This window comes from Dysidea avara, chromosome 10 (genome assembly GCF_963678975.1).
Source record: "Dysidea avara chromosome 10, odDysAvar1.4, whole genome shotgun sequence".
NCBI lineage: Eukaryota > Metazoa > Porifera > Demospongiae > Dictyoceratida > Dysideidae > Dysidea > Dysidea avara.
The window spans coordinates 423,060-445,176 of NC_089281.1; the positions used below are offsets into that span (position 1 = coordinate 423,060).

The 22,117-nt window shown below is 38.5% G+C and overlaps 2 protein-coding genes and 1 long non-coding RNA gene across 5 annotated transcripts in view; 2 read left to right on the forward strand and 1 right to left on the reverse strand.

Moving 5' to 3' along the window:
• The first annotated feature begins 6,406 nt into the window (after positions 1-6,406).
• LOC136268966 (uncharacterized) lies at positions 6,407-8,848 on the forward strand. Of its 3 annotated transcripts, XR_010707162.1 has the most exons (5): positions 6,407-7,452; positions 7,558-7,585; positions 7,648-7,689; positions 7,772-8,014; positions 8,067-8,848. It is a non-coding gene; the product is annotated as an uncharacterized lncRNA (long non-coding RNA). The 3 variants fall into 3 exon arrangements; XR_010707163.1 differs by having other exon boundaries at positions 7,745-8,848; XR_010707161.1 differs by having other exon boundaries at positions 7,772-8,848.
• A 6,142-nt stretch (positions 8,849-14,990) lies between these two features.
• Positions 14,991-22,117, forward strand: part of LOC136267852 (inactive tyrosine-protein kinase 7-like) — a 29,726-nt gene continuing 22,599 nt past the window's right edge. Inside the window, exons 1-3 of the mRNA XM_066063015.1 lie at positions 14,991-15,134; positions 15,438-15,494; positions 15,587-15,883. Coding sequence (XP_065919087.1) covers positions 15,443-15,494; positions 15,587-15,883 — 349 coding nt within the window. The 5' untranslated portion in view covers positions 14,991-15,134; positions 15,438-15,442. The remainder of the gene's footprint in view (positions 15,135-15,437; positions 15,495-15,586; positions 15,884-22,117) is intronic.
• Positions 17,025-18,140, reverse strand: LOC136237279 (dentin sialophosphoprotein-like). Its single transcript, XM_066027620.1, has one exon. It carries the CDS (start codon positions 18,138-18,140, stop codon positions 17,025-17,027), a length of 1,116 nt encoding a protein of 371 aa, XP_065883692.1.

Below are 22,117 nucleotides of genomic sequence, written 5' to 3' on the forward strand. Positions count from 1 at the left end.
ATATCGCATTATGTACACAGTACTTTTTTTGTTTAGCTACGACCACATGCAATAGAGCATAATAATAAGTAGCTATCATGACTGACAATGTGCTGCAGCACAAGTTGCTGTAGACAATCATTGTGTGACACTGTAAAGGCGCTAGCTAGGTGGGGACTATTCTACGGAACGGAACGGAACGGAACGGAACGGAATGATGGACTAAACTGCGGAACGGAATGCTTTCTCAGATTGAAGCTTGCAGCTTACCATTGCTGTACAAGTTATCAGTGGCACTTCCAGCAGGTAATCAAACGTACCCCAAGAAAGATAAAACGAATTTAAGGATCGATTGTGGGTTCTTGTTGGTTGTCATTAGTAACGAAGTACTAATTGTGGGAATAGCTGACTCAGTGATTTCATCTTCGGATATATCAAGTAGGGAACTTAATGCATGACTTTTTTTTACTAGTATGCGAGTTATTTTTACTTACTTGACTTTAGAATGTACAGTCTGAGGCCCAGCCTTTCTAATCGGCATAAATCAGTATGTGTATAGCTACACTACAAAGGAAAAAAGTATGGTGACAAGCTGAATCAACTCAGTCTAAGTAGAATCTAAAGGAATTTTGTGCAGTGTGTGAGGAGCAAACATTCAGATACCTCTAGGAGGCTATATTGTGTGAACATCAGTGATTCATTAACAGAGTAGTGGACTATTGTCAGATATCTCAGCCTGAGTACTGAGTTGAATTCTGGATGGGGTCTATTTTACAGAATGGAGTGCTTTCTGAATCAATTTGCAGCTTGGCTAGCTGCTATCATTGCTGAAATTGCATTTTATCAGTGGAACCTCCAGGAAAATGGAATAGGATAATTATAAAACATTAATTAAGTGATTGTTTAGGTAATCATGACTTTATTCAGTCTAATAAACAGAATATATGGTTGATTGAGTGAGGTATCACTTTCAGAATGTTCAGATCAGTGACCAGTGATGAGATGCATGGATTCATCGAATTTTTGTTGTGGTTGGAGACATTAAATATCCAAAAGCAAACTGACTGTATAATATTAATTCACTTTCTTTATATTTTCTCAATTTTGAGCCTGTATACAAATAATTGAATTTTCCTTGTCAATAGAAATCCTAGAATAAGATGGGAGAGAAACTTATCTTTGTTTACCTATACTGTACAACCAAGAGTTCATAATACTGATTTGTATGGGGGAGAGTGTCTAACTCTCAGTATGGCCTGTACAAAACACCCTGCGTAAAGTTCACCTTTCATCAAATCAACACCTTTACTGGGGGATAGAAAACTGTTGATTAGAGTTGCTGAAGAAGGTAAAGCCTTTGTTCTGAAATAAGGCCGAGGTGTTACTTTAAGCAGGGTGTTTGGTGAATGCATTCAAGTTAGACACTCCCCACCTTATTATGAACTCTTGGTACAACTTCAAAGGAAATGAAGAAAGCATACAGATGAATCAATAAAATCACTACAGTAAGGTGAATTACAGACTAGTGAGATCTTGGTTAATTAATGACAGTGGTTGGAGATTAAGTGTGGTAGCTTCTTGCTCTTGAATATGTTGCAAAGTGGAAGTACAAATCAAAATGGGATATCAATTTCATTACGAAAAATTTGTATACATAAATAATCTAGCATTATTATTTCATTTGTCCTCCACTTAAACATGCTACAACAGTACTAGTGTCAGTAAATTGGCAGTGAGTCTACCTTGAAATCTCAACTCTAGAGTAGATCCAACACAGGACAGCCCGCACTGTAACAAATACATGTGATCCCATTGTAATTTCATGGACCAGCTGGACTGGGAATCACTTGAAAATAGACGAACAGATTTAACCTGTTTTGTTTGAAGTGAAGCATGTGAAATGTTACACTTAAGAAATCCTAGGATTCTTAGGTGGTATGTAATTAATGTAAGTGTTCCATTTCAGGTCTGACTAGATACATTGAAATTACACACACATCCTGGTCCAAATCACGTTTGCCTGGTGGCTACTACGGGCATGGTTTCACATGCGGCTTATAATAGAGATTTGACTGATCTTGGAGTTTTGACATTTAGCCTGATTCAAGGCTAGCAGTCAGACACATCCTTGAATTGTGCAACAGATAAAATCAGCTCACTATTGAATACGGCATTAGTCCACTGCACCAGCTGTTAATATATAAATAACTCCATGCATACACTTCAGTGATGTTTGCAGAATATACCCTCCTTGCGGTCTGCCAAAATATTTGCTCCTCACACACTGCACAAAGTTCTTCAAGTTTTAATTCAGCTGGCTCTTTCCTGTTACCAGTATCTTCTTGCTTGCTTTATTTATACACTGACTTATGACTTGAAAGACCGGCCCAGACTGTTTTGTAAAGTCTAAATAAGAAAAACAGCTCACATAAAGTTCCCTTCCGTATGGATGAACATCACTGATACAGCTCATCCCACAATAATACTTCGTTACTAATGACAACCAACAAAAACCCACAATCGATCCGTTAATTCTTTTTATCTTATGTTTAACCACCCACTGGAGATGCCACTGCTAACTTATAAGGGAAGTTTCAGCAATGGTAAGTTGCAAGCTTCAGTTTGAGAAAGCGTTCCGTTCCGTGGTTTAGTCCATCATTCCGTTCCGTTCCGTTCCGTTCCGTTCCGTAGAATAGTCCCCACCCGCTAGCTACATCATGTTTACAAGCTGCCTGGTGGATAATATTATGGCATTCCGGCATTGTTAGTGCCAACTTAGTGGCCCAGGGGCTACAAAGGGGCCATACAGTTGTGGCCAAAGGCTAGCCTGGTCTTCCGTGTCAAATCAACAAGGAATATATCAGTATAGTCTCATATTTTGACAAAATTTGGTGTGTTCAGTTCATATGTACGTACCTGTGGTGTTCATATACTACATGCATACCCAAGAATGAATCAACTAGAACACACTTTTCGATTTTTATAATCCCTATAAGAATAGCTATTCACACCAGAAATTTCAAGGCAATCTGTTGTTTCGTTCCTGGGCTAGCTTGGTAAAGGTGCCAAAGTGTCCGGAATTGTGCGCTGTCCGGAAATACCCGCATTTACCTTACTTATAGTAATAATATTACGTAATATTAGACTCGTTACAGTAACTATATTACTTATGTAACGCGTTACATTTGTAAGTTAAGTAACTTGCGTTATATTACCTGTTTTTATAGCGTATTTCGTTATATTACTTTGTTACCACAAAAGTAATAATATTACGTAACGCGTTACTCCCAACACTGATGTTAGCTATAGCTCCATGCACCCTGTCTAGCATAGCCATAAGTAAAACATCCCACCACATGTAAAGTGAACTCCGTACTATAGTGTATAGCTATAGCTGTATTGGTGCAGTGGAACCTGATTCCTCAAAAAGGACACCAACTGGCACCTAGAATGCTTGCCATTTTATTGGTGCACATGCATTTTGAATGCTTCTATAGCTTCTCATGGTCCATGCAGGAGAATGGAAACACTTATAATTTTTGCACCTGTATTTAAGACTTGAGTGCACATGCATGTAAAACATTTCTCTTAGGACCATGCATGATAAATTCCTGATTCCTGGGACCATGATAAAGTGTTTGTATTGGAGAAGTCATGGGTCAAATCCATTATAATGGGGAACAAATGTTTGGTTTTCAAGATGTCACAAGTCCACATTTCAGGGTGTCCTTATTGAGGAGTTCCATATATACTCATGCAGCTATGTACATAATTTAAAAAGCATGGAATGAGCCTGTATGTAACAGTACAGCAACTTGACTTAATTGGTTTGATTGCATGATTTGATAAATCTAAAAAAAATGATGTACTATTTATTACACTCACATGTTTCTAAACAATAGTGAATTATTCCGTGTGCCTGCATGTCTATAGAATATTGTTGTTTTCAAGTCAGCGGAAAGTTGATTTTAGCTTTAGTTTTGATTAGGCTACTAGTATAGCTAGCTGCAGCCGGCTACATGTGTCAAAAGTTTTAGTTTTGATTAGTTTACTATAAGTAGTTGGGGTTTAGTTTTGATTAGTTTACTATAAGTAGTTGGGGTTTAGTTTTGATTAGTTTACTATAAGCAGTTGGGGTTTAGTTTTGATTAGTTTACTATAAGTAGTTGGGGTTTAGTTTTGATTAGTTTACTATAAGCAGTTGGGGTTTAGTTTTGATTAGTTTACTATAAGTAGTTGGGGTTTAGTTTTGATTAGTTTACTATAAGTAGTTGGGGTTTAGTTTTGATTAGTTTACTATAAGCAGTTGGGGTTTAGTTTTGATTAGTTTACTATAAGCAGTTGGGGTTTAGTTTTGATTAGTTTACTATAAGCAGTTGGGGTTTAGTTTTGATTAGTTTACTATAAGTAGTTGGGGTTTAGTTTTAGTTAGTATTTCATGCATTGTTCAACCCTTTACAGAGGCGGATCCAGGGGTAGGGGCACAAACAGGAAAGTTCTAGGTGGTTAGAGAGAGCCAGATCTTCTTGTTATGCACTTGTCAATTTCATGCCCCACCCCCGGGCGTTCCCACACCCCAAGTAGGGATTTGACATTGCTTCTTGTCCCCACCCCTGGGGCAATTGACTGTTGTCTAATTCACTGACCAATTTTCGGTAGTTGCATGTCTAAACAATAAAATTGCACTTGCTATAATTTAACTAGCTACAGGTGTATATATATCAGGTTAATTCTTGTCATATGCATGAAATATACTGGAGCTTAGTCATCCTTGAGGTGTTGTGAAATCCCCTGCTAGAGGGTGGGGACATAGTGGGAATTTGAAGGCTGATTTTTTCCAAGTAGTGGAGAATTTGACACCACACTCCTGCATTCCCTCCCCTTGCATGGGGGTGGGCATAGACTTGACAAGTGCATTAGTTGCTGCATTTTTGAAGCAGCAAATAACATACCTCTTAGTAGTATCTCAATGTTAATTTTTACCATTTTGGCCTTTGCAGGTGGTTGTAAAGTCTTTAAAGCTGTTTAAAAGGCTCTGAATGTCTTAAACAACAGCAACACGATAAGTTAATTATTTTAGAGGCGCTTAGTGTGCACGAAGGTGCTGAGTGACAATTTCACAGCTAGTTTGACTGTGGTTTGCTTTAGTTTCAGATGAATACATCTGCAAGTAAAATGTGTATATATATTTTTGTGAGTTTTATAAGTTGATTTTATAAGCTGATCTTGGCCTGACATAAAGTTTAGTATTTTAATCAGAAGTATGGCTCCTCCACAAAGTGAGGGGGGGGACATTTGTCCCAAATGCCCATCCCAGATCCGCCATTGCTTTATTTCTATCAGCGGCGGAGGAAGTAGTTGATATGAGGGGGGGCTGGGCTGGGCTGGGCTGACCCAGACTTATTTCTATAGTTTGGTAAGGTGAGACCAAAAAAAAAAAAAAGGTCACAACCAACTGACAAGAGCTTTCCACCTCACCAGCTACCATTTCTAGCTGATAAACAACATAAAAATCCTTACATAGCTCGCTACACACTGACTACTTCATTAGAGTGACTGCTCTATTAGAGTATCTCGATCTTTATCACGGTTTTCAGCCCCACTCCAAGAAAGATAATTTCGGTGTGATATCATTCTGAGGGGGGGCTAAGCCCCCCCTCAGCAGACCGAGGGGGGCACAGGAAAAGTATCTGAGGAATAGTATGTAGTGTTTTGCAGATCATTTTTCTGTGCTATAAAACACTCAGTAGAATTATGCATAACATTCTACTGAAACAAACCATAGTAATATAGTGCAAACAATTTCACAGGACATTAAACAGTACTGGGGAATATAGTATAAAATACTACATGATATTTTATTGTGGAATTATGACAAAAGAATATGTGACCGGGCCTGCGAAAATAGGGCATGTGGGCACATGATTTTTGCCTACTTTTTCAACTTTCCATCACTCATAACTTTTTATACCATTATGCTATTGCAGTGCAATTTTTAGTTCTTGGTTAACATTTAATTGGCTTTATGATGCAAGTTACAGAATGCAGATATTGTATTCCAGCACTGAGATATGACCTGTAGAGTGACGGGTTGTAGTTTGTGCCCACATGCTCTGTTTTCGCAGGCCCAGTCACATATTGCGAGTAATTCCACAATGTATTCTCACTTTACAAATGGTGATATAATAACTATAAAATAGTGTACTTTATTTCACAGTGAATTTTAGTGCATTGTAAAATGCTTTGTAGAATTCTATTACCGCATGTATGTGTTCATCTGATCATGAGGCTTTGAATATTAATTATCTTTACAACATCAACACACACAGAGCTATAATCATATAATTATTATAGTAGTTCATCCAACTTGCATGAACTGTGGTAGTATGCAAATCATCGTGGACTTGTGATTTCATCACTGATTAAAGACTGGGTGTATAGGGCTGTGATGAACCAACAGCAGCAAAGCACCTTTGTATAAGCTGCCATGCACAATCCAATCCAAAGTAAATGATCACTAAACAATCTGCATGCTACTGCATGTGGACAGAGTCACCAACCGAAAACTGAACTTCCTGGCTTTATACACCAGTGTTCTGAAACTTCACAAGATGGTAAATATTCAAACTTCCATTCAAATCCCAATATGAGTATATTCCAAAAAGCATTAGCTTTTATAGAAAGTAACATGATTCTAGCATATGTGCATGGCATTGCATTGAATGAACAACTGAATGCAATCATGAGAGTGTATAAGTATGCACACAAAACATGATTGTTTGATCAGGTACCATCACCATTAGCTACAATTGTTGGCTTTTGTCCACACCATAGTCAACTTCAGACATTGCTGTCAAGTATGGCCATGGATATTATATGCTACCTATGGTATGGCATACTGACTGGTTATGTTGCATGGTTGATTCCTTGGTTCTCCAAATCGTCAGTCTTAGAATGGTGATAAAGACTCGTGTAAAAGTACTTTCTATTAGTGTTAGTATTGTAGTGATGTGATCCCTACACACACCATGTCCACTTGCCTCATCTACAATAAATAATCAGGTCATAGACGATCTGTACGCATGCGCACAGAGCATACATGTATTCCGAGATGTATTTTTGTGAAACTTCTTCCTGTTTTCATTTCCAAACACTCTGAAATGTCTCTGCACGGACTGAAAACATCTTGCTGTTTGCATAAACCATCACCAAAGGCTTCCAGAACGACGAACTTCCGAGAGTCGAACAATTCACGTGATCGTCACCATGACAGTAACCACGTGATAGAAACGGCGGGAACTCAGTTCAAACTGATGAAGACGTGGACGTTGTGCAGGATGTTTGAGAGAAGGCCTAAGCTTCACGAGGGTATTCTTTTAAGTCTGGGCGTTTTGATGGCATAAGTAAAGGAGATGTTATAGTTTTTCAGTGATGCCAGCCGGGATAAAACTGGCCGGGCGGCACTTTAGAGAGGTAAGTTGCAATTGTGACTGAACGATGCAATTCAATCTAATTTTTATGCATACATGCACTTTCATTTGTATAACTGAAAATTTATTGTTAATGGTAACCCTATAGAATGGCTGCCATTGAAGTAACACAACAGGTGAGGTGATAGCTAGCTAGCTAATGCCTAACTTGTATGGTTGTCGAATGTAAAAATTTTAGGTTGTAGTGTTGGCTAACCAACTTAAGGATCCACTTCATCTGGTAAGCGAGCACATCAGTTCCTATTATTGTGTATGCATAGTATGTCATTGCATAGATACTATAGTACCTATGGTCATTGTAGTGAGTCAAAATAAAATCTGTTTGGTGTGGGTGTACAAAAACCAGAAGAATGCTTTGATCTGGAGTGTATTTGAAACTATTGAAGTGTGTAGATGTTCCATCGAAGGAGTCTCCGTCAATTATTTGTTGATGTTCCATTGAAGGAGTCTCCGTCAATTAATAATTTATACCCAAATGAGTGTTCTGAATAAAAAATCTAGAACAATGGAAAGATTTCAGCACGAATAATGGTTGTTTAAACTTTGTGAGTTATTATTTAATTATATGCACAGCTGATTATATTATTATACTGCAAGGAAGAGCTATATTTCTGAGGCTATGGCCAATTTGCTGAAGATTTTTTATTCGAGCCACACATTTGTAACAATTGGGATTTGTATGTGGAGAATTCTTCGGATGATCCAGATGGAACATTGTTGACTACTAAACAGACAAAACATTTGTTGATGATTACTAAACAGACAGAACTCTTGTTGATCTCTTCACAGATGGAACATTTGTTGATCACTAAACAGATGGAACATAATTTTACTAAATTTGTTGATCACTAAGCAGATGGAACATTTGTTGATTACTAAACAGACAGAACATTTGTTGAACACTAAATGGACAGAAATTTGTTGAACACTATACAGACGGAACATTTGTTGAACACTAAACAGATGGAAATTTGTTGATCACTAAACAGACAGAACATTTGCTAATCACTAAACAGACAGAACATTTGCTAATCACTAAACAGATGGAACATTTGTTGAATACTAAACAGACGGAAATTTGTTGATCACTAAACAAATGGAACATTATTTTGGTGATCTCTAAACAGACGGAACATTTGTTGATCACTAAACAGACGGAACATTTGTTGATCACTAAACAGACGGAACATTTGTTGATCACTAAACAGACGGAACATTTGTTGATCACTAAACAGATGGAACATTTGTTGATCACTTAACAGACAGAACATATGATTACTAAAGGACAGGACTATAGCTATGTACTGATGCAGGACATGTTGTATTACTGTATGCTTTTAGTTTTTGTTGTATTTTTGTAAGTTTTTTGTGTCATGAAAAATTATTAGTAGTAAAACTGCAATGGGGAATTCTTCAATGGTTTTATAGAAAATTTAACAAATGAAATACAATAAGTTTGTCAGATGATTTGTGATAAGATTCACAGAAAAATGCATTGCAAATTCTATAAACAATTCTACAATAAGTATCACAATAGATTCCTTAGGTGATATTACTTGCTATAGTGTATTCAATTGGCCAACAATTTCATAGAGTATGTGGATAGTCATATTTGTTGTAAATTCTTGCATATTATTTATCAGTAACTTTTCCTGTGGGGGCTTTAGCCCCCTAGCCCCCCCCTTTCCGCCGCCTATGATTTCTATAATCATTCATATTAACTCTGTTTGAGAGCACTATATACCTTGCTTTAGACACCAAAGCACTTCTGGTGTGACCACAAAATAAAGCATGTGCTTATATAGCTAGCAAAGATAGCTAATAAATGGTTGAATGGTAACTATGTTTGCATGATTAGTATTTCTTATTTTAGCTTTAGTTTTGATTACTATTTCAAATTCAAAATAATAGTTTTAGTATACTAAAAAATTTAAATCCAGATGCATGCCAGTAAAACAAATTATAAGATCGCTACTAATTTCTGCCACAATACTTACTATTAAGTAGTGAGGGTCACTATACTATTGTGGCAGAAATTATTGGTGTAATTCATTACTAATTTTTTATAGTGCATAACTGCTCTATCATATGCTCTATCATAGGGAATGAGCTGATGGAACAGTTATGTACTGTCAGCCTCCCACCACTCCCTCCCCCCTTCCACACGCACGCACGCACGCACGCACGCACACACACACACACACACACACACACTGCTACAGCTTTAACTACGTAAGTTCTAAATAATACACCTGCATGTAGTTGACAAGGTGAATGACGTAATGTAGTTAGTTCGTTGTATTACTACACTTAATTTAGGGTGAATAGGGGTGCACAGGTAAGTGCATCCCTTATAGTGCACCTCATTGTAGTGCACACCTTGTAGTGTACCCCCTTATAGTGCACACCCCCTTGTAGTGCACACCATGTAGTGCACACTCCCTTGTAGTGCAAACCGTGTAGTGTACACTGTGTATTTCACACCCCCTTGTAGTGCACACCTTGTAGTGCACACACCCTTGTAGTGCACCCTCTTGTAGTGCACACCCCCTTGTAGTGCACACCCCTTGTAGTGCTCACCCCCTTGTAGTACACACCCTCTTGTAGTGCACACCCCCTTGTAGTGCACACACCCCTTGTAGTGCACCCCCTTGTAGTGCACCCCCTCTCTTTTGTAACATCTCTACTATGTATACAATGCATATTATAGAGTCATTCATACTGAATGGTTAATAAACTTAGTGGTGGGCCCAAGGGAGGGAGGGGGAAGGTGCATGTCCCGTTCCCATCAACCTTTCCATGCATCCTCAACAAAATAAATATGTTGGAATAGGACAATCAAATACTCTATTAGAACAGTCATGCATCGCATGCCATTACAGAGAAAATCTTTCTTCCTTTTTACAATAACTTCATAGAAGACTACGTAAGTGTGTTCATGCCAAGTTTTATATATTGAGCAATGGCTACATGTCCTTTAATTGTACATATATTATATGACACAAATTAAATACCATAAACACATACTGTATATAGAATACACATCACATGGGTGTGTAAAAGATCTATGCTGTACAATACCTATGGGTATCTCCTCTGAATGGGTTTGCCCTTGCAATTAGAGTATATAAATGTAAGCTACAGCCAGATGTACTACATAAGGTTCACTTTATATGATCTACTAACACAGTTTCTCCAGGTGCATGTACATGCAGTAGCTACTGTGTTGACGTAAGCAGTAATCTTGTGCCACATGTATAGGATATCCCAGTTTTAGTATACAGAACTGAAGATGTGTCTGGTAGATAAAATGAACGACACAAAGTGATTACTTCTCCATAAAAAATGATTGGGTAGGGAGCCATGCAGACATACACATAGTCAACTTCACAAGTTATATACAATGTATAAGTATCATGGACAGCAGTGGCAAATCCAGGCTGGTGCATCTGCCCCATCCTCCCATCCCTAAACCAAATACAAAGTTTCGTACAAGACTGAAAGGACAGTCAAATACTCTAATACAACAGTCAGCAAATGTAGCACTAAAAGATCCTCTACCAAGTAAAAGTTTCCATACCCATGGCAAATTTTCAGTTCACACTGCAAGTATCAGGTATAGCTAACATAGTTGGCTATCATTATAGATGGATCATGGATCTAGAACTTCCCAAGGGGGGTGAGCTGAGCTAGGGGCATCTATAGCAGGAGCTAAGAAAAGTGGCAACTGGTTGATACAACTAGCTAGTATAGCACACTCAGCATGCTCCACATGCTCTATTTAGGGGTTCTAGGGGGTATACCCCCAAAAGAAAAATTTTGTAAAGTTAGATTATAGTTTTTGGGTAAGCATGTATACTATAAACAGTGTAAGTCACTATACATTCTCTAATAGTGTAGCTGTCATATCAGTACAGGGTAGAGCATTAACCAGTATGGATTGAGATTGAATTAAGGGGTCTATATAGTAGTGTAGCCTGCAGAAGTATTGTCTATTAGCTTAAACTGATGCTAATAATACCAAAAATAAAACCATGATCAGCAATCTATATATGCTTTCAAGAGTTTTTAACTTATTTTCACCAGGAAAGGGTAGTCACTCAGGGGCTAAAAAAGGAGCTAGTTGTGGCCAAAAAGTTAGTTATAAATGACTTTTGGCTAGTTGTAAATGGTGATTTGGCTAGTTATAAAAGTCAGACTAAATAGCAAGCTACACCACAGAAAAGAATAAAGTCAAAAATTACATACATGTGCTGTGCCATGTGCATGTATGTTTACAGGGACTTGACTAAAAGTACCTCAAGATCTTGAGATAGAAAATTTCCACTTGTGGTCCACTAAAATTGCAACTTATAATTATGACTAAATATAAATATGCTCCCACACTCCCCTGAAACAATCATTCCCTTCACTGACATTTGCTACACAGCAATCATGACAATATAGAACACAAATACAAAGAAATTTTTGCTCCCCAGTCTCAGGTTTGGGCTAGTTGTAAAAAATAGTTTTTTTAGCCACTGCAGTCACTGAATTCTGATCATGTTATTGTAAAGCATCTCCTTTGAAAAGTTGGCGATGGTGTTTTTCAACATTTGCAGTATATATGATATGAACTTGATATATACACCTATAATGAGGCATGTAGAAGGGATGTATACAGTGGTCACAATCTATAGCTATGTATTTAAAATATACGTGGAGCTTGAACAAGTAACTTTGAGGGTGAGCCCCAAATGCTGTATAGCTCTGTTAACTTTATATGTAGCTAGATGCTTAAAATCAGAATTTATAGTTGCAAAAGGAAGCATTCAACCCAAGCATCAAGTTTGTAACTGATAGGCCACTAAACCAAAAGGACTTGCTTGCCTTTCAAAATAATTGATGTCACAGTAAATAAAAAGTACTATGATAGATTTTATTATAACTTTAAGCTATTGGTGTATCAGGATGTTTGGTAGTGAGATGGCAGTGCACATGTACAGGTGAAGAAGAGGTCAATTTCAACTCACACACTGGTCTCTGTTCCTTATAGATTAGAAGAATTTTAACAATGGATGTTCTATTATGGTAATTGACTGCTCTATGAGAGCGATGCAATTACACTTGTACGATATTAGTCATATAGCCAGCAAATAATAACAATTTTGGAGGGTGTGTGCTTCAGCACCCCATGCCTAAATTTACCCTTGCCATGGAACATCCTTATACGCTACAATTCTAATGTTTACAGTGCATATGCAACCCCAAACATATTGTCTACTGCCCTGTATGGTGCACCTCTTTGGATTCACCAAGCATTCAAGTTGAGTCACATTTATAGAAAGTATATAGTTACTTTAGATACTTCATGAAGTGAGGCCATACCTATAGTGGTCTGCATGACTGGTGACTCGTCATGCGATTGATATACTATAGTGCCAGTGTATAGTAATATATGAATCATATATGAGAGAGTGCATGATACAATGAGTGGAGGTAGTGTTTCAATCTATACATGCCGGTATAACTTGGATCTAGCTATAGATTGAAATACACTGGTGTAGCTAATTGACCTAATATGGTTATGTCATGCATGCTTTATCAATCCTACAAATCTAAACATTCACTCATTGCCAGTCCACAAATAAGGTATATAGCTATATATACAGTTAATATTGTTAATATTGTTATAATGCTATTGGTGTATATTATATTGTAACAGAATTGGCTTGTGTGTGCAGAGGAGACAATGTATAATGGTGTGCATTATATAGCTGCTATTGTTTTTTCAATCTGTGAGAAGTAACCCGTCAGAAGGCTATAGCTTGTTAATACAGGCAGAAAAATCTTTTCAAACCCAGCTGTTCTCATTGCAGCTATAGATGGTATCCATAATATTATTCTTTCTGAAACTTAAAAGTCAAAAGAGGTCAATTAGAAGAGAGCTTAAGCATGTATACTATACTGATACATCCATGTCAGTCTACTGTGTGGACAAAGTTTTCCTCATGCATGACATCACAAAGTTATGATGAGTTAGTTGACTTGTACTACTTCATGATGCTAATATGTAGCTAACACAAAACCAGCTGACATTTTAGGAAGGACTTCTCCAAACAGTCTTGAGTCAATGATACTGACAAAGTTGAAGTTTTGTGTTCCTGCGTGATTGGTGTTGACAAACTTAATCTACTTAACAAAGAAGTTTTATTCTCTGTTCTGTGAATGCTATCCCACTAGGGACCTGTGAGAAGGTTTAAAGCCTATGAATGGAGTTAAAAACATGTATAGCTGAAACGTGAAGAATGCATTAAAAAAATCCCAGACCCGATCCCCCGCAACATGCAGTCTAAGTTGCCGTACAATCTTGTCCAGCAGAAAATTAATAATCTGAAATTATCACTAATCAATTAAAGCTTCAGTACTATATAATTCATTATGGCTACACTGACTGGTTATACACGGATTACATATAGTTACTCAGTTGATCTATATCATCTCCTGCATGTATGCATGGCTGTGACATGTGTCATCTTCTGCATGTGCTAGTGTCTCTGATGTACCCACTGGCCATTCATGTCTATACTGCCCATATTGCTATTGAATTAGCCTGAATGGTGTACCGTAATACATATAGCACTATTAGGATGTTAATTCATGTACAGGTGCAGTTTTTTTAAGCATGTATATATGCAACTGATGAGCATGACCCATGATCCTGTACTGTAAATAGGAACATAGGAAAGCTGAGCCTTAATTATGATCTATATGCAATACAACCATGCTATAACCTCATGGACTAGTCCATAGACTATACATGTGACCTTCCAGCACCTATATTCAACCATAGCTATACCATGCATGTATAGCTGGGGGTGTCAAATGGTTCAACTGATCAAATACAGATTATGGATGCAGAAATGTGATCATAAAAATGCATTTAATGCATGAACATGTGCCTGTATAACTGTTTTGCATGTTAGTGTAACTTTAGAAAGGATGAAGCTTGTGATCAGGTAGCAAATAAAGAGAAAAAATCATCACGATTAGCCGCTATGATGAAAGTGTACAGAAAACAACAACAACAGCAAAAGAAAACAGTAGCTATGTGAATCCTCAGATAAACATGACTGCATATCTGATCCACACAGCATAATATGTTGTGGTAATGGCAAGGAAAAGATGTTACAGTGAAACATCTCTATTACGGACATCAGGGGGGACCCAGCCATAATTTTTTGCCACTTTTTGCTGTAATGTAGTAATGTAGAGGTGTTCTCTTTCAGAGGTAAAAAAATTGTGCTAACCATGCAGACCTGTTGGGACCAAAATTTTTGTCCTTGTAGCTAGTATGGAAGTTTTTTTCTTAACTCAGGGAGTTTGTTAAGATTGAGGTTCCACTGTACATGCAGTTTAATATCGACATGTATATTGACTTAACTAATCATAAAGCTACTAGCCCGCTTCTACAGTGAAATAGTCACTTTTCACACTACAATCGCATCAGACTAGCACACCACAGTTTACTGACCTCCGTGTTTCTTTGTATTAAAAAATCGGAATTAGTTACACGGAGGATCTCAGAGGGGGTAAGGATCCGTAATACAGCCTAATAATAATAATTACCAGGACTAGTACTCGCTACCATTAAGCGTTACCTCAAGGATTATACGAGCCCTCTTGGTAAGTGTGATTTGTGTAAAGACGTGTCGTGCGACCTACTCGTTCTGTGTATTGTACTTAAGACTGGTAAGCGATAAACCATCTATCGCTTTGGCCGTGTGGTTGGGACACACACACACTATGTTCTGTGCCAATCAACACTTTTAATGGCTTGTAATATAAACGAGAGGTGTTGATATTAAGTATGCTGAGTAGGTCACCATCGCTTTGAAGTATAAGTGTCAAAAGTTTTGTTCAAATTGTGACCGAGACTGTGTTGTGTTTCAGATTGTACCCTCTACGAGTATTTGTTATCCCATACAGGCACGATGCTTGGAGGCGCCGCGCCACTTCCACACTTAATATTCATTTCTCTACTTGGTAAGTCGTGAACTCCGTGGTTGTTTATGTTTCCACGCAGCTATGCTCTATGTAAACTTGTCAAGTACTTGTCATTTAATGTATTTCTCCAGCCTTTACCACTGGCCAGTTACAATTTATAGAAACACCATCTGATGTCCATGTGACAGCTGGTGACTCTACAACACTACCCTGTGTAGCAATGGGTGCTGATGTGGTATATGTGTGGCTTAAGGGGGGCATGGCACTAGCATTGACAATGAACGAGTCATCACGTGTACACCTTGACAATGGATCACTTGTTATTAATGATGTCATGGAGGATGATGATGATGAATATGTATGTATTGTGCTCAATATCGATACTGCTGAGAATATCACCAGTGAAGTGGCCTATCTTACCGTGCTATGTGAGCATCCTGTGTGTATGTTTGTCTGTCTGTTTGTAGTGAATGTGTGTGACTTATCTGGTGTTACTGTGTATTGTTGATATGACATATGATAGTTAAGATGAGATTGAGGTAATTGTTTTATTACTCACAGCCACACACTGATGGTTGAAATGAGTCTAGTGCTGTCTAGCGTTAACTCACAAACACTAGTTACTTGTAGCAAGAGTTCATAATATATATACTGAGGAGAGTATCCTACTCTCATATACCCCTGTAGAAGGGCGTATCGTGAAGTTATGACGTAACGACAAGATGTTGTGGTTTGTGATGTACGAGCAGCCGCAAAAGTGCAAGAATCGTTAGCACCATTTCATACTCGCGACACTCAGGATAGCCGTATTCGCGAATGGCCTAGCAAGAAACGCCTACGAAGTGGTATTAACCCATGAAGGAACGATTGTAGTTCAGTGAGAAATGCTTAGAACTGGAGTTAATTTGGTTGCTAGCGACATGTGTTCAATCGATACCATGTTCAACTAATGACATCATTAATTATACAAAGAAAAATGGGTGAACTTAGAAGTGTTACCGCATAACTTCACGATACGCCCTTCTACAGGGGTAAATGAGAGTAGGATACTCTCCTCAGTATATATATTATGAACTCTTGCTTGTAGCCATTTCTATGTGGCGTGTTATATTGGGTCATCAGCAATTGCAACAATCACACATGCCTCACACACACATACACACACACATGATGTTTAGAATGGTGCAGCTAGCAAATTCTCCGTCCTTCCATTAATTGATTGTCCCGATCTTGAGCTTGCTAGTACCTTAAACAGTCATCAATTGAAAAGTTCTTTTTTAAGTCTTGTCTCTTGCCATAGCATTTTTCACTATGAGCCGATTGTGTCCTTGGGAGCCATCCAAGCAATCCTCTTTGGTATGTGATCATCAGGCATGCTGTGCCACATGCCCCAAATGTAGTATTCAAAAGTAAGAGAGAGTGAGTCTATCAACACAGCAGCCTGTATGAACCTACTGAGTCGAGTTCCTCTTTGATCATGTGAACAAGTCCACTGGTGACAGAGAACTGTTGATTGGTATTGATTTTATCTTGATAAGGTCAAATTTTTATTGAGTGCTTTCTTGTCTATCATTTAAATGATTGTTGATTACTGTTACTACTGTTACTACTGTTACTACTGTCACTACTGTTACTACTGTTACTACTGTTACTACTGTCACTACTGTTACTACTGTTACTACTGTTACTACTGTCACTACTGTTACTACTGTCACTACTGTTACTACTGTTACTACTGTCACTACTGTTACTACTGTCACTACTGTTACTACTGTTACTACTGTTACTACTGTCACTACTGTCACTACTGTTACTGTTACTACTGTCACTACTGTTACTACTGTCACTACTGTTACTACTGTTACTACTGTCACTACTGTTACTACTGTCACTACTGTTACTACTGTTACTACTGTCACTACTGTTACTACTGTTACTACTGTTACTACTGTCACTACTGTTACTACTGTTACTACTGTTACTACTGTCACTACTGTTACTACTGTCACTACTGTTACTACTGTTACTACTGTTACTACTGTCACTACTGTTACTACTGTCACTACTGTTACTACTGTCACTACTGTTACTACTGTTACTACTGTTACTACTGTTACTACTGTCACTACTGTCACTACTGTTACTACTGTTACTACTGTTACTACTGTTACTACTGTCACTACTGTTACTACTGTTACTACTGTCACTACTGTTACTACTGTTACTACTGTCACTACTGTCACTACTGTCACTACTGTTACTACTGTTACTACTGTTACTACTGTTACTACTGTTACTACTGTCACTACTGTTACTACTGTCACTACTGTTACTACTGTTACTACTGTTACTACTGTCACTACTGTCACTACTGTTACTACTGTTACTACTGTTACTACTGTTACTACTGTCACTACTGTTACTACTGTTACTACTGTTACTACTGTCACTACTGTCACTACTGTTACTACTGTCACTACTGTCACTACTGTCACTACTGTTACTACTGTTACTACTGTTACTACTGTTACTACTGTCACTACTGTCACTACTGTTACTACTGTTACTACTGTCACTACTGTCACTACTGTTACTACTGTTACTACTGTCACTACTGTTACTACTGTCACTACTGTTACTACTGTTACTACTCACTACTGTCACTACTGTTACTACTGTTGACATGAAAATTGTGACTGCCACACATCATCCTCTGATTAGTCCATAACTGCTAATGAATCACACCATTGCAAACAACAAACTAAGAAATACGTATTGTGCCCTGTCATGCCCCTTACCCTAACTTTTTGTACAGAAACTATTCAGCTAACATGAAATATTTTCAGTACTTGCACATTATCATTGTGTGTGTGTGTGTGAGCTTGTCCTATCCATCCTTCCCAGTTAAATTTCTCTGATTTGATGTAAACTCTTGATTCAAAGAAAAATGGTTTCACTTCTCAATGAGCTGGACATAGTAGATCATGTGATCTTAACAAATACCTGAGTGCAAATTTTATTAAAGTTGATTTCGGGTTGGTTGACCAGGGAAACAAATTCAAAAAATCACGTTGCATCCTCCCAAGCCCTTAATATTCTAAGAACAGACTACTAAGGGGTGTTTAGTCTCTACTACTAGTGGACCTCTTAAGGTTACTATGGGGTGCGTGTGTGTGATGTCCACCACACTCGTAGCTCAGATATCTTATAAGTTCTGTTCTTCACTGATTTGTATCAATTGACTGATACTAAATGATCTGATGATTTATCATCACTGGTTCATGCTATCAGGTGTCAGTTAGTAATCAGTTGAATTTGTTATTCATAACAATCCCTTCAGTTGTGTGTGGGTGTGTGCACTTGTAAGGATCTGTTTTGATTGGCTGCATTTCTTTGTTATCTCCTTGTAACAGGATGCCCCATCTTGTCTATTCAGCAAATTTATATGAAAGGGAGAAACCTCTAATATTGTTTTTTACTTCAGGCGGAGCACATGTGTACTAGTAAAAGAGTTCACAAATATTTCATGTCAGCTCAATGGATCCACTGATGTGGGGATCAGGTGATATTTAAGTTCTACTTTATCTTTACTACTTTCCAATGGATTTGTGGTGTAAACACAGTTCAACTGAAGTAACAGTTGAGCACATTCCACGAAGGGTTACAGCAATTATTAAATGACCATATACAAATCTCCATTCCTTCTATGAACATGTACAAGAAGTGCATTTCTATCATACAGTACAGTAGTGCTGTATATTAGGAATCGTGGAGATTTGGGTTTTTTGGCCAAAAAATCACCAAAAAATACCATCCTGACATCTTGACAGTATTGGTTAGGTATAACCAAGCCCAAAAATGCCTTCAATACAACCATAAATGCTTCCAATAGATTGCTACAAATTTTATTCAATGGAATTTTCTACTGCCTGCCTGCCTGCCTGCCTGCCTGCCTGCCTGCCTGCCTGCCTGCCTGCCTGCCTGCCTGCCTGCCTGCCTGCCTGCCTGCCTGCCTGCCTGCCTGCCTGCCTGCCTGCCTGCCTGCCTGCCTGCCTGCCTGCCTGCCTGCCTGCCTGCCTGCCTGCCTGCCTGCCTGCCTGCCTGCCTGCCTGCCTGCCTGCCTGCCTGCCTGCCTGCCTGCCTGCCTGCCTGCCTGCCTGCCTGCCTGCCTGCCTGCCTGCCTGCCTGCCTGCCTGCCTGCCTGCCTGCCCTCTGGACTGAAGTGGAGATTAAATGTCCATTAGTATATCTGCAGGTGTAGGCAACCTCCCTTGACCTACTTTTTTTTCTATGATCCCTGATCGAGCTTAAAATTCCTTACTTGTAGTTTGATACTTTATAATTTATGTAATTTGATTAGTGTACATATGTGTGTGTCCTGACAGCTCATAGTAATACCGTATAAGCAGAAATTTTGGCATTTGGTGACTCCTTGATAAATTGTATTTGGCGAAACGTATTATGTGTAAATGTATATATGTATTATGTGTAAATGTACGTGTCAGCAAGCCTTTCAGTGACATGGAATTCCAGCTGGAGTTACATGTGGTGAAAAAGTGTGTACGTGGCTACCAGCTGTGGTATAAAATCAGGTGAAAGAAAACTGAGGATTGGAGTCGATAATTTTGAGGGCCACTCATCTTTCCAGGAAGAGGGAGCACGTAGATCTTGCGTGGAATATTATGCCCAATCACGTTGCTTCCTTTCTCAGTGATGGCTACTGCATATGGATTGAATAAATTTTCATCCTCCGTTTCATAAGTTGGATTGTAATTTAAGAGTTACGACATGTACAAAATTAAACGGTTAGTAAAGACTGGCCCTCCCATAGAGGCCAAACAGACAGAGCCATTGAAAAGAAATCTAGACTTGCCACACAAACCACCAGCCAAGAAGAAAATGACAATAGCAGAAGTGGACACAGCTTCGATTTTCATCAAGTCTCGACACGCATGCAATTCTATTGCTTACCTATTATAATTATTATTATTACAGAAACACAAATGGCGAAATTTTAATTTGGCGATTTTGTAACCATTCACCAAATTGTCAAATATAATTCCATGCCAAAATTTCTGCATATACGGTACTTGCCCCTACCAGTTAGTACCCCCTACCAGTTAGTAGCCACTCTACCAGTTAGTAGCCACTCTACCAGTTAGTAGACCCCTACCAGTTAGTAGCCCCCTACCAGTTAGTAGCCACTCTACCAGTTAGTAGCCCCCTACCAGTTAGTAGCCACTCTACCAGTTAGTACCCCCTATCAGTTAGTACCCCCTACCAGTTAGTACCCCCTACCAGTTAGTAGCCACTCTATCAGTTAGTAGCCACTCTACCAGTTAGTAGCCACTCTACCAGTTAGTAGCCACTCTACCAGTTAGTAGCCACTCTACCAGTTAGTAGCCGCTCTACCAGTTAGTAGCCGCTCTACCAGTTAGTAGCCACTCTACCAGTTAGTACCCCCTACCAGTTAGTACCCCCTACCAGTTAGTAGCCACTCTACCAGTTAGTAGCCACTCTATCAGTTAGTACCCCCTATCAGTTAGTAGCCACTCTACCAGTTAGTAGCCACTCTACCAGTTAGTACCCCCTACCAGTTAGTAGCCACTCTATCAGTTAGTACCCCCTACCAGTTAGTAGCCACTCTACCAGTTAGTACCCCCTACCAGTTAGTAGCCACTCTACCAGTTAGTAACCACTCTACCAGTTAGTAGCCTCTCTACCAGTTAGTAGCCACTCTACCAGTTAGTAGCCACTCTACCAGTTAGTAGTGCACAAAATACTATTTTGTCGTGTATCACTCTATAGTAGCTATCACTTGCAAGAGAACAACTACAGCCAATATAGGTCCAATAGATATATTTAATAGTTATACCACAGCTGCGAGGGATTTGCTGATATATACACCCAAAGCCTGAGGGCTGCGGGTGTATAATATCAGCAATACCAAGCAGCCGTGGTATAAGTGATATATATCACTTAGGGCGCACTCACCTAATAGGTGAAAGAACTAACGAGAACTCATCCCGTCAGTAGCATAATGAGGATCGATCGTGGTTTTAATAACGTGGGCTAATAGCCATCAGAACATTATCCATACGTTAAAACGTCTTTAATGCATTACTATTCTTCAACGCATAATGTTAGAAAACTTGTGATTGTGGGATGGAGTTTATATTGTTATCATTTTGTACTAAGTTAAGCCAACTAACTTCGCTATTGGGACAGTAATTAAGTTATTGTATTTAGAGCTGAGCGATAATATCGATAGTTCGACAAAAAATCATTATCACAATACGATAATTACAGCTTACTATCATGATATTGCTGTAAGATTACTAGAAACATTGTTACCAAGTTTAACTGTTTTGTAACTCTTTAGGCTTGCTTATTTGCTGAGTAGATTAATCAGCCGCCCACACAATTAGTAAATCGCTTTGCAAAAGGTCTAGAATTCCATTAAAAATGCTGCTTGAGAAGTTGGCTTAGCTGTTTTATAACTACTTGGCTTGCTTTATCATGGAAAAGTTTGGCTGCAAGGCTGTAACAAAAATTGTAGAAAAGATCGGCTGCCCACGCAATTAATTACTTAATGCACTCACAAGAAAACAGTAATCTATGATAGTGTTAATTATGCTTAGCGTGTTTATTGATGCATTGAA